Source organism: Lutra lutra, chromosome 8 (assembly GCF_902655055.1).
Source record: "Lutra lutra chromosome 8, mLutLut1.2, whole genome shotgun sequence".
In the NCBI taxonomy this organism is placed as follows: Eukaryota; Metazoa; Chordata; class Mammalia; order Carnivora; family Mustelidae; genus Lutra; species Lutra lutra.
The window spans coordinates 18,350,779-18,364,049 of record NC_062285.1 but is presented as its reverse complement, the minus strand read 5'-3'; the positions used below and the strand labels follow the sequence as shown (position 1 = coordinate 18,364,049).

The 13,271-nt window shown below is 36.1% G+C and overlaps 1 protein-coding gene across 1 annotated transcript in view; it reads left to right on the top strand.

Moving 5' to 3' along the window:
• Positions 1-13,271, top strand: part of MLLT10 (MLLT10 histone lysine methyltransferase DOT1L cofactor) — a 238,510-nt gene that overhangs the window by 118,325 nt on the left and 106,914 nt on the right. Inside the window, 1 exon segment of the mRNA XM_047743592.1 lies at positions 21-116. Coding sequence (XP_047599548.1) covers positions 21-116 — 96 coding nt within the window.

The window sequence follows — 13,271 nt, the reverse complement described above, 5'->3', positions numbered from 1 at the left end:
ATATATATTTTCTTTTTTAGAAAAAGAGCAAACGGGGATCTAATAGGTCATATGATCAAAGTTTAAGTGATTCTTCCTCTCACTCTCAGGATAAACATCATGAGAAAGAGAAAAAAGTAAGTGGATTTGTTGTTGCTATATATGTAGCACATCTACTTAATAGATTTTTTTTCCCTTTTTTAGATAAAATTAAGTTCTTGATAGCTGGATGGAGATGTTGAAATACTGAAAATTTTTGACTAATTTGAGAGTATAAAGTAAAAAAATAGGTTTAAAATAATGCCATATTTGTGAATATGTTTGTATGGCAGAACCTGTTTCCACTGAAAATTTGGAATAGAAATTGAAAGCATGAGAGAGATTTCTTGCATGTGTTGCTGTGGTTATCTTATGAAATCCTCAGGTGACTTCAGCAATAATAATTTGTGTCTATATATTATTAACTGATTATTTCACATGTAAGTAAAAATCTCATCTGCTTTTTCACTTTATAATGGAACAGTTTTGAAATTCTGTATATTCTTGACTGTTTTCCCCTGCAGTGTTGGTAATAATAATGGTTTGGTTTTTTGGTTTTTTTAATGGCCAAATGTCATACATTTGTTTGAGAATATTTTGTCTTTTAATAAAGCACTAAAAGCTTGCCTGATACTAATCTGTCTTCTTCTGACTTACCTGTTTTCTGCTTACATTTTTATTTATTTTAAGGATATGAGTACTTTTTAGTGAACTAATAATGAGTATTGTAATATCATTCATAAGACATAATTGTCAGCATAGGAAAAGGATACTACTATGAATTGTTTTTAACAAAGTGAGCATAAAAAAAGACCTCTTCAATTAGAAAATAACATTACTCTTATTAAACAGTAGGTATAAAATCGTTTGGAATATTTTCATGTTTGTAAATAGTTAGGATTTGGGAATAGATTTGGTTTGAATTTCTGTGCCTTTTTTCAAAGTAAACATTTTAGAAGCTTAAATTTTTAATTTTGAAATGAAATTTCCATTTGTGAGCGAAATTCTAATTATATTTTTATAGTCACCTTTAGAGCATTTGTTAGGTTTATATGTATGTTTTGTAAGTTGTAGGCAGCAAGTATATGTGTTCATCCTCTTTAATGAGGCGGATTTGTGATAGTGACGATTATAGGGTTCTGTCTTGCTGTCTGTTGTTGTTTAGATTGCTGAAGGGGAAATGGCAGATTGGGTTTAATTAGCAGTTTTACTAAGAAGCACCGTGAGATTTTATGTAACCCTTTGAATCCACAAACGAGGGATACAGGTAGGACTCATACATTGTGAGGAGAAAGTCTTACTGATGATAATTCTTCTCTTCAGTCATTTTGAGGGTATGATCTTGTTTAAAGAAGTGTTCATGGTACGATCGTATTTATCTTAATATATCCCGTCATGATATTTTTAATAGTTACTAAATATGTGTTAATATATAAATATATTAAAATATACTACAATTATTAAATGTAGTATGGTGTTTAATAAATACAGTGCTATTATATTTATTTATTTTTTTCTTGAGGAATGAGTTTTTCACTTTAGTCTTATTTGCAGTTGTTGAATACTAGATAAAAGCATTGCGTTTAGTCAAACCTGTTTAGCTATAAATTTTAGAAGTTGGTATTTTCATTAGTATATAAATACTATTTGCATTTTACCTTTGGCATATATAAGTTTAGTATAATTGATTTTGTTGTCAAACTTAAAATCCATTTGTACATTTTATTTTGTAACAGTTTTTCTGATCATTTATAAACATTAGTATAGAGGTAAACATTAGTATAAATTTATTGTTATTAGACTTGTTTGATTGCCTTGGGAATGTTTGGGAAGGAACTTTTTTATTATGGTATGATGTTAAGTAAGTGATAATATATCTGAAAAAATTGGGTTTGATAGACTGTCTTACTCCCCATCCCTTTTTACTTCTTTTAAGATTTTAGCATCTGGTAGGTTTATCTCAGATATGCTTATTACATTATAAAATGTTACATCGACGATAACACTCATAATCCATTCATGTTTTAGTATTTTAAAATACTGTATATTACGAGCTAAATTTTAGTGGTATTGTTCATAAAATATGTTGAAGTCACTCTCCCTCTGAATTTTTTTATCTCCTTCATACTGGCACATATTTTAAAACATTTTAAAGTAATCTTGTGTTATATGTAAGTGGTGATAAAGAATATTTCATACTAAATATTGTGCTCTCCAAACCTCTTATTTTAAAATGAAATCAATGATTATAAGTTAACTTTTTATGTAACTATGAGAAAATTTAAAAATACATAGTTTTTGCTTTTCAGAGAATTTCTGTGTGACCCAAGATATATTAATACTGGTTAAATACTACCTGTGAAATCCCAGCAAGGAGAGTGGAAGTTTTTTTTTTTTCTTTTTAAAAGATTTATTTATTTATTTGAGAGAGAGAGAGAAAGAGAGAGAGATCACAAATAGGCAGAGAGGCAGGCAGAGAAAGAGGGGGAAGCAGGCTCCCTGCTGAGCAGAGAGCCCGATGCTGATGCCAGGCTCAGTCCCAGGACCCTGAAATCATGACCTGAACCAAAGGCAGATGCTAAGCCCACTGAGCCACCCAGGTTCCCCAAGAGTGGAAGATTTCAATAGTGAGATACGACTCTGAATAAAGGGACAGTTTCCCAAAAAAGTACATGTTTGAAATGAGTTGAAGCTATGTAGAGGAGGGGTTTAATTCATTCATTAAATAGTTTGTATCATCAGGTATTGTTTAAGAAGAATATCTTCTAGGGCACCTGGGTGGCTCAGTGGGTTAAGCCCCTGCCTTCAGCTCAGGTCATGATCTCAGGGTCCTGGGAATGAGCCCGGCATCTGGCTCTGTGCTCAACAGGGAGCCTGCTTCTCCCCCCTCTCTCTGCCTGCCTCTCTGCCTACTTGTGATCTCTCTATCTTTGTCAAGTAAATAAATAAAAATCTTTTTTTTTTTTAAAGAATATCTTCTAAGACGATTAATGTGCCTTGTAAAATAGAATTTTCTTTTAAGCCTTATATTTTTGTATTACAGAAGCATTGCCACAGAGTGAGATGTAGACCAGGGTTAGGAAATGCAGAGGTGTATCAGACATGTGTATAAGGTTGTGTTGGGATATTCCCAGCTTTAGAAAGGATTTTTTTCTGAAGGCTAATTTGTAGGTCTTTATTTAGAAATCAGTGGTTATTTATTACATTGAGATAATCTTGTACCAGTTCAGTTGATTCTCAGACACATCCTTTCCCCACTCATTAATGTTAACTAATCCATGATGTATTAAAAGTATAGCACTATATTTCTAATACTTTATAGCAAAGTCGCCGTTAGTGACAGTATTATGTGGAAATGCATTCATTTCCAAGTAGGTTTGCCAGAAAACTGTCCCCTACTATAGCTAGAGGGATTTATCTCCTGATGTGTTCACCATCCCCCTTACTTACTTTTGATTTTCTTCTGTTATTATTAACTGGCAATGGATAAAAAAGCTGTTGTCAACGTAAAAACTGTTAGCCTGTGTTGGGTGGGTGTTTGTGGGAGGTAGGTTTTTCACTTAGTGTTTTCTGAACCTCAGGGATTGACTGGACTTCCTTTCCTTTAGGATTACTCATCTCTTTGGAGAGAACTGGGCTGGGGTGTCTGGGTGGCATCTGCCTTCAACTCAGGTCATGATCCCAGGGTCCTGGGATGGAGTCCTGCATCAGGCTCCTTTCTTAGTGAGGAGCCCGCTTCCTCTCTTTCTCTGTCTGCTGCTCCCCCTGCTTGTCCTCTCTCTGTCAAATAAGAAAATAAAATCTTAAAAAAAAAAGAACTAAAAAAAGGGCTACTCTTTGTGGCCCTCAGAGGAATAAAACTCTCATTTCAGAGTTGTCATTACTTCTTTATGTATCTTTTAAAAACTTTTCAGCATTGAGAGTTACCTGTCATCTCCTTCCCTTTTTTGTGTGCTTTCTCCTTTTGGAAATCTTCCACTCAGGTTAAGCTTTAAGCTTCACTACATGTGCAAAGAATTAAGAGAGTGCAGGGCTTTCAGTTTAGAATGCCTGGGGTGTGTGTTTGGTGTGGGGCTAAAGAGTGAGAGGAGACTACTTCGTTAAGAGGGAGCCAGTTCCTGGGGAATTTTATAAGTCATGCCAGTTTGATTCTTCATTCTGAGGTATTGGGCAGCCAGCCAGAAAGAGTAAAAATTTTTTTATCTTTGATAATTTGCAATAATTTTAGACTTGAGAGAAGTAGAAAAATACTACACATTATTTCTCTATACCACTCACCCAAATTTTCAAAATGTTGACATTTTAAGCTTGTCCTCTTTCCCCTTCCCTCTTTGCTGTCCCGCTTTTTTACTCTCTATATAATCTTGTTCTGAATTATTACAGAAATTAGCCCGAGTGTACTGTTTTAATGTGTAGTTTTAGTAAAAAATGGAATTTCCTACTTGATTATAGTACAGTGATCAAAATTAGTAAATTAACATTTTTCACAAGGCTGTTAGGTAATCTGCAGGTCCTGTTCAAATTTCACCCACTAATATCCTCGGTACTGAAGAGGGAAACTTCTTTCTGGTCCAGAATTCAGTCCAGGATCACTGCATTTAGTTTTCATGTCTCTTCAGTTTTCAGTCTATTCATTGTGGAATATTTCCTTATTCTTTGTCTTTCATGACCTTGATGTCTCTGAAGCCTTGTTTTAGGTTCTTGGAGGCATTGGCTTGACTTTTTTTTTTAAGTTACTTATTTACTTGACAGAGCATACGCACCTGTGTGGGTGGGGGCAGGAGCAGAGGGAAAGGATCTCAAGCTGATTCTCCCTGAGTGTGGAACCCAACGTGGAGCTGGATCCTAGGACCCTGAGATCATGACCTGAGCCAAAGTCAAGAGTCAGATGCTCAACTGCCTGAGCCACCCAGATACCCCTGCCTTCATCTTAACAATGGATTTTACAGTCCCACCCTTGTTTTCACTTTTCATGGAATGGTTTTCTGAGTGGCCTAGGTTTTGTCTTTGTCTGGAAACCATCCCTTTTATACTATTTGCTTTTTATAGATTAATTTATTTATTTATAGGTTAATTTATAGATTAATTAATTAATTTTCAGAACCAGCAAGTAGCCTTTCCTAATTTAGTTTATACTCCTGTACTTTTTTATAGTAAAAAATTAGATTACACTTTCAACATACTACCTAAAAATTTACCTTAGTTAAATCATCCAATTCATTAAATACACTTTCTGTTTTCTGTGTTACCATAGGCAACCATGTTGCTTGACTTCCAGCTTCTATATAACAGGGACTCCTTTTCCTCCAATTTTCAATTAAATTTCTCTCACTTTCTTTTATGCTCTGGATAGCAGCCTCCTTGGAAGGCCATAAGTTTTCTATTAACATCTCTTTAGTATTCATCAGGTTTTTTACTCAATCTCCTGAAAGTCCTTATAGCTTTTGTCCATTGCTTCATTCCATGCAACTTTCACAGTTTAGGTTTTTTTTGTTATGGTAGTGTTCCATTCCTTGTAACAAAGAATCAGTGCTGCAGATTTCCCTAAAATTTAGTGGCTTAATTATAAAAACATTTATTGTCTCAGTTTCTGTGAGTCTGGAATTTGGACTTAGGTTATTTCTAGCTCAGCTTCTCTCATTGGATTATAGTCAGAATTGTGGCAGGAATACAGTCATTTGAAGGCTTGATTCAAGCTGGAGGATGTGCTTCTGGGATGGCTTAGTCATGTGGCTAGCATGTTTTTGCTGGCGGAGCAAGAACCTCATTTTCTGGCTGCATGGATGTTTCATGGGGCTACCTAAGCCTCCTTAGGACATGGTACCTAGCTTTCCCCAGGGTGAGTGATCTAAGATAGCAAGGTGGAAACTGCAGCTTTTTTTGTGATTTAGCCCCGATGTTACACATAATTTTTTTCTCCTTGTTGAATGCCTATTTTTAAAAACATTTTTTAAAAAAGATTTTTATTATTTGACAGAGAGATCACAAGTAGGCAGAGAGGCAGGCAGAGAGAGAGGGGGAAGCAGACTCCCCGCCAAGTAGAGAACCCAATGCAGGGCTTGATCCCAGGACCCGGAGACCATGACCCGAGCTGAAAGCAGAGGCTTAACCTTCTGAGCCACCCAGGTGCCCCTAAAAACATTTTTTTGGTGGTAAAACATACAGAATATCATTTGCCATTTTAAGCACTTTTAAGACACTCATTTTTGCAGTATTCTGTTGGTTACACAGAGCAACCTGTTCAGTGTCATTGGATACTTCCTAGGATACTTCATGGGTAACTCTTGGAGGCTGGCTACTACACCCTTAGAATTGAGTAGATACCCTGTTTTCCATTAAATTTTCATCCAGCATCCATTGATGATTCTATCTGAAATAGTGTTTGACAAAAGGTGATTTTCCATAATTCATTCTATAGCCATTAATTGGCACTCTGTAAATTAGAGCTTCTCTCCCTTTCTCACTTTCTTCATCAGTAATGGGGAAGGGAAGATTCTACAGAGGAAATCAGAAGTAGCCCATAGATAAAGGAGGAAAGCTAGAAGAGACCATACCAGGAGAAGTGAGTATTGGACCTGGAGAAGTGATTTTGGAATCCAGGAGAAGTGAGTATTTCAAGAAAGTTAGTGCTCAGCAGTTAGATTGCATATGAAAGATAACTAATGTAAGACACAATATATGTTCTTTGGATTCAGTTCTAAAGAAGTTGTTGAGAAGGAGTCTCAGTGTAATGGTCAGAGGAGAAACCAATTGATGTCGGTAAATGAATAAAGTAGGTATGAGGAAATGTAGATCACGAGAGAATATTTAATCCTTTTAAGAAATCTTGAATGTCAAGAAGGGAGAAATAGGGCAATAACTGGAGGAATATATGATACTAAGATGTAGTAGTGGACAGTAAGAAGAATACTGTGTCCTTTCCTATTGCAGGAGGAAGAAAGAGAGAGGCATTTAGGTGAATAACTTGTTCATCTGGATAATGAAGCAGAGAAGATAGGTATGGATAGAATCCTATGGGAGATATTGCGAGGTAGAGTGGACATAGGATAAGGAAAAGGAAACAAGTCCATTGTTTTCACAAGTGTTTAAAGTAGTGGGTCATGAGATCCAAGGTTCGATAATGGGTGTCAGTGAAACTGGGGAACAGGGTCACATAGATTTGGACAAAATGTTGGAGCAGGGGCCTGGAAGACTGAGTGATGTCCAAGAACAAGTCCAAGAACAAGTGTGTGAATCAGTCGCAAGGTGTGGAGAAAGTGTAGATCGTAGTAGTTCAGGATTTTACTGGACTGTTCTGACATCAGCTGTGGCAAGACAAATCTTATGGGTCTGTCACATTTGTATACATCTTGTGAATAGAGGCTTTGTTCCAGATTATCTTTTCAAAGTTGTTTATGTAATGAACAGCCTTGGGAAATGGACACAACATCGTAAAGAGCAGATGGCAGATTTGCTTACAGCCATGGAAAATACAAAGATTGTATCTTTTTCTGGGATAATTGACAGCAGGCCTGCTTAGTCAGAATTAGGTTCCCTAAGCCCACAGTTCCTCTCCTGTAACGCAACCCACTATGTGTGTAAGCGTCATTTGGCCCTTTCAAGTCATCCCGTCAGAATTAGGGTTTAGGGAAGCCCATGGAATTGGGGAGCCAGAAACCTGGCATTCTGGCTACTGCTATTGCTGTGAGTGACAAAGCCCTTTGTGTACAACGCAAGAGTCTCGTGTCATCTTTAAGCATCCATGAAACTGGCAGGCTAACTTGTTAGATTGCAACTATGATATTAGACCCTTCCTGATTTTTGGCACAAGATATTATTATAGGCATATTGAAGAAGAGAGAATTGAAGTGAAAACTGTTGGAATTGAGGATGTTTGGTGATTGCGAGATATGTCCACTTATGATTAGCCTTTTTTTGGTAACACATCCACTCTTGTGGTCAGGGCTGTTGGGATACTATGGTTGAAGGTCTTCCCAAGATCACATGGAGTAGGGAAGAATTAACCTAAAGAAAAATAATGGGCTGACAAAAACAAGAGATATTTATTAGTACATGACAGAACCTGGATTCAAGACCAAGTATGCCTGATTCCAAAGTCCATTTTCAGATACCTTTTTGACTTACTTGGAGGTTTAATAACTGCATTTCTTTAAAAGTTAGATAAATCAGATATATTACAAAATTTAACTTTTGTATTATACATATGGTGAAGTTTTTGCATGTTTTAAAAAGAATACTAATGCAAAGAATCTCTTAATGAATCTTTTTTTCCTTTTTCTCATGAATCTTATACATTGTTCCAAGATGTTCTATTTAGACTGGTGAATGTTTGGGGGTGCCTGTCTGGCTCAGTCAGTAGAGCATGTAACTCTCGGAGTCATGAGTTCGAGCCCAATATTGGGCACAGAGCCTACTTAAAGATAAAATAATAAAAAAATATATTAGACTGGTGAATATTTGGAAGAAGAGATTTTTGAAAAGCTTGTAATTTAGAAGAGATAGATACCTTGTCAAAGAGGATGCAAAGTGAGTTACAAGTTGGTGTGGATAACTTTCTTGAAATTTTTCTTTTTTTTTTTTAACACTTCATTGTCTTTTTTTTCTTTTCTTTTTTTCTTCATTTTTGTTTTTTTATTTGTCGGAGAGAGAGGAGAGAGAGCATATAAGCGGGGGAGCGGCAGGCAGAGGGAGATGCCAGCTCCCCGATGAGCAAGGAGCCCTATGTGGGACTCAATCCCAGGACCATGGGTCATGACTTGAGCCAAAGACAGTTAAGCCACCCAGGCATTCCTGAAATTTTTCTTGAATTCAGATATTGAAGACAAACATTAATACGGTGTGCATCAATTAAATGGCATGTCCATGAAATGGGATTTAATGAGTAATTGAATTGGCTGATGGCTAAGTTCTTTAGTCTATAGACAAGTTATCATTTTTTGTAGGGTTAAGATTGCACAAAATATAAAGACTCAAATGTTTAAATGCATTTAGGTGTTTAGTTATATTGCAGATATCTAAAACCATAGCATTATGGAGATTAAATGACTATAACAAATTGTTTTATAATAATAATACAAATATTTGTTAATATATTATCTATATTAAACTAGTTCAATTTCCTTTTTCATAAATGAAGAAATAAGGACATGAATGTTAGTTGAATTTTACCAAATTCAGTTTGAATTTTTTGTGTTTATGAAGGCAGCTACTAAATTCAAGATGCCATGCTCATTTCCTAGGAGAACAAATTAAAAATCTAGAGAATCACGTTGACATTAAACAATTTGTCCAAAGTTACATATTTAGGAACATAACAGTGAGAAAACCCATTTGCATTTTTAAACTTTTGTGCTCTCTTCATTTGACTTTCATGTATTTCAGAAGTATTTCATAGCTACAGGCAGTGAGAGTGGAAAATAAGACAGGTGGAAGTTTCTGAAAAGTTGTTTATTGTGTTTCATCTGATTTGATTTGGGGCTGATGTATATAGACCGTTAAGAACAAAGAAGGGAGGGATGCCTGGGTGGCCCAGTCAGTTAAGCAACCTCCTTTGGCTCAGGTCATGATCCCGGGATTGAGTCCCGCATCAGGCTCCTTGCTCAGCGGGGAGACTGCTTTTCCCTCTGGCTGCTGCTCTCCCTGCTTGTGTGCTCTCTCTCTCTCTCTGACAAATAAATAAATAAAATCTTAAAAAAAAAACACAAAGATTGTGGAGCATAACAAATAGCATGGAGGACAAGGGGAGATGGAGAGGAGAAGGGAGTTGAGGGAAATTGGAAGGGGAGGTGAACCATGAGAGACTATGGACTCTGAAAAATGATCTGAGAATTTTGAAGGGGTGGGGGGTGGGAGGTTGGGGGCACCAGGTGGTGGGTATTGTAGAGGGCACGGATTGCATGGAGCACTGGGTGTGGTGCAAAAATAATGAATACTGTTATGCTGAAAAAATAAAAAATTAAAAAAAAAAACACAAAGAGGATGCTGAGTAAACTATGACATAGGATCATTATAATATACATGTCTATTTTTTTAAAAAGATTTTATTTATTTATTTGACAGAGATCACAAGTAGATGGAGAGGCAGGCAGAGAAAGAGAGAGAGAGAGGGAAGCAGGCTCCCTGCTGAGCAGAGAGCCCGATGCGGGACTCGATCCCAGGACCATGAGATCATGACCTGAGCCGAAGGCAGCGGCCTAACCCACTGAGCCACCCAGTCGCCCCTACATGTCCATTTTAGAGGTTTAAATAAGTTACTTAGAATCTATTACATATGGCATGTCAGAGAGCTTAAAGTTCATATTCTTTTCCCTAATAAGTATTAGAATATATTTTAAGATTTATATATATGTGGTTATTTATCACTTTTTAGCTACTTACAGTACCTAATATTTAGACATGATGAAATGTCCAGTAATAGATGAGAAGTTATGACATATCTGGAATGGGATATGTTGTGCCTCCGTTTTCTCATTGCATCCAGGTGATATTAGTATTTAATGTCATAGGGTTGTAAAAATTAAAGTGAGTTAATAACATGTAAAGTGCCTTTGCACTTCTTAAAGTGCTAATTGAAAATCTTGTTGTCCAGATAGAAAACTTAATGATATGTAAAGTATTAATATTATTACATTCAAAATCATGACTTAAAAGACGAATGATGGGTGAAGCAGTTTTTAATATAAATGAAAGATATGGTATACAAAAGTGTGCACTTTAAGTTTTTTTTAAATTAGAAAAATTAATTCTGCTTAAGAATCTTATTTATAAAAGGCTGGAAGAAAATTCAGCAAAGTGTTACCAATTATGGCTATACCGTTTTCTTTTTTTTTAAACTCTATTTTCTTTCTTTTTTTTTTTTTTTTAAGATTTTATTTATTTGACAGAGATCACAAGTAAGCACAGAGGCAGAGAGAGAGAGAGGTAGGGAAAGCAGGCTCCCTGCTGAGCAGAGAGCCCGATGCAGGGCTCAATCCCAGGACCCTGGGATCATGACCTGAGCTGAAGGCAGAGGCTTTAACCCACTGAGCCACACAGGCACCCCTTTAACTGTATTTTCTAAATATTTTGTAGAGTTTGTTTTTTAAATAGTTTATATACTATTTTATTTTTACTTTTCTATTATAAAAGATTTTAAGGCACACCTGAGTGGCTCAGTTGGTTTGAGCCAAGAATTGGTGTCCAGTTCTTGATTTTGGCTTAGGTCATGATCCCCAGGTTGTGGAATGAAGCACCATGTTGGGCTCCATGGTAGGTATGGAGCCTGCTTGAGATTATCTCTGTCCCTCTCCCTTTGCCCCTCCCCCTGCTCAAGTGCACACATGTGTGTGTTCTCTCTCTCAAATAAAAATAAATCTTTAAAAAAATAAAAGATTTTAATATTACAGGAAAATTTTATGAGTAGTACAATGGACAAGTATGTAAGTTTGACCTAGATTCAGCAGTTGTTGACATTTTACCACATTTGATTTTATCTTCATCTTTATACATCTATATAAAATACAGAGACATTTAAAAAAAATCTATCATCCATTTGAGAATTAATTGCTCACTTTGTGAGACTTCATCTCTAAATAGGGACATCTCCTAAGGACATTCTTCTATATTGCTATAATGTAACTATCTTACTTATGGAATATATTATTAATACAACACGAAAGAATGTACTTTATTAACCATTAGTTATTAATATTATTAGTTATAATTAATACATTGAATATATTTAATATGTTGATAAATAATATATTAATACAATATAAAATAGGTAACATTGCATTAATATAACATTAATATAAATATTTTACTTAGGAACTATATACATAATTACTTAGGAAATACAAATACTCTCTAATAGTCCATATCCAAATATCTCCTTTTGTCCCAATCATGTCCTTTAATTAATTAAATTGACCCAAGATTCAGCAAAGTATCAAATGTTGCATTTAGATAACTAAATGTATGATTAGTAATAATGTTAATTAATTTTGTCCATTTTACTACTCATACATTAATAATTAATCTCCTGTCATCTAAAACAGCCTCCAGATGGGGCGCCTGGGTGGCTCAGTGGGTTAAGCCTCTGTCTTCGGCTCGGGTCATGATCTCGGTCGGGGTCCTGGGATCAAGCCCCGCATCGGGTTCTCTGCTCGGTGGAGAGCCTGCTTCCCCCCATCTCTCTGCCTGCCTCTCTGCCTACTTGTGATCTCTGTCTGTCAAATAAATGAATAAAATCTTTGGAAAAAAAAAAAAAGATAGTTAAAAAAAACAAAAAACAGCCTCCAGGATTTTCTACTTTTCATGACATTGATATTTTTGAAGAGTCCAGGCCAGTTGTTTTATAGAATGTCTCTCTATTATTTATTTAAACCTCCTAATTCAGATCTATGTTAAACATTTTTGATAGAATTACCATGTAAGTAGTATATTGTGAGGGGTGGAGAAAGTGGTATATTGTTCACAGAGAATCATATCCTTTTAAAAAAAAAAAGAATAAGGATCAGGGACACCTGAGTGGTTCAGTTGGTTAAGCGTCTGCCTTCAGCTCAGGTCATAATCCTAGGGTCCTGAGATCGAGTCCCGCATCAGGCTCCTTGCTCAGCGGGGAGCCTGCTTCTCTCTTTGCCTCTGCCTGCCACTCTGCCTGTTTGTGCACGCTCTCTCTCTCTGACAAATAAATAAAATCTTAAAAAAAAAAAAAAGATCATCATATCATATCCTTTAGTGGGGATGGTATTTAGAAACCAGTTCTGTTTGGAGTGAGTCCCTGTTTATAACGGACCCCTGCCTGGAAGGTTAATTTGTGATGTTATATCAGTCCTTCTTTCCCATAGGCCTCTTACATTTATCCAGTGTTGGCAAGTGCCAAACCCTTCCTTGTTTCAGATGCTCTTCTCTGATTGGCTCCTGGTGCTTTCCAGTGGAGACTCTTGGTGATTTGGGGGTTTATTTGTTGCTTTCTTTTCCCCTCACAAATACTGTTACCATGCAGTCTTGTAGTACGTCGTCCCAGCCTGCTTGTGTTCTGGAGTTCATGGCAATATTTTGAATATGTGGTTTTATTGTAAATAAAATTCCATGGGTTTTGGTTTTCTTGTGTAAGTTGTTTCTTTTTATGTGGGGATTCAAAGAGCCTGAGAAGCTATGGTACTGCCACCATATTCGCTTTCTTACTATTTTGATTTCTTATTTTTTTTTTAGAAGATATATTTATTTGAGAGACAGAGCAAGCACACAGGCGTGCACACACAAGTTGGGAG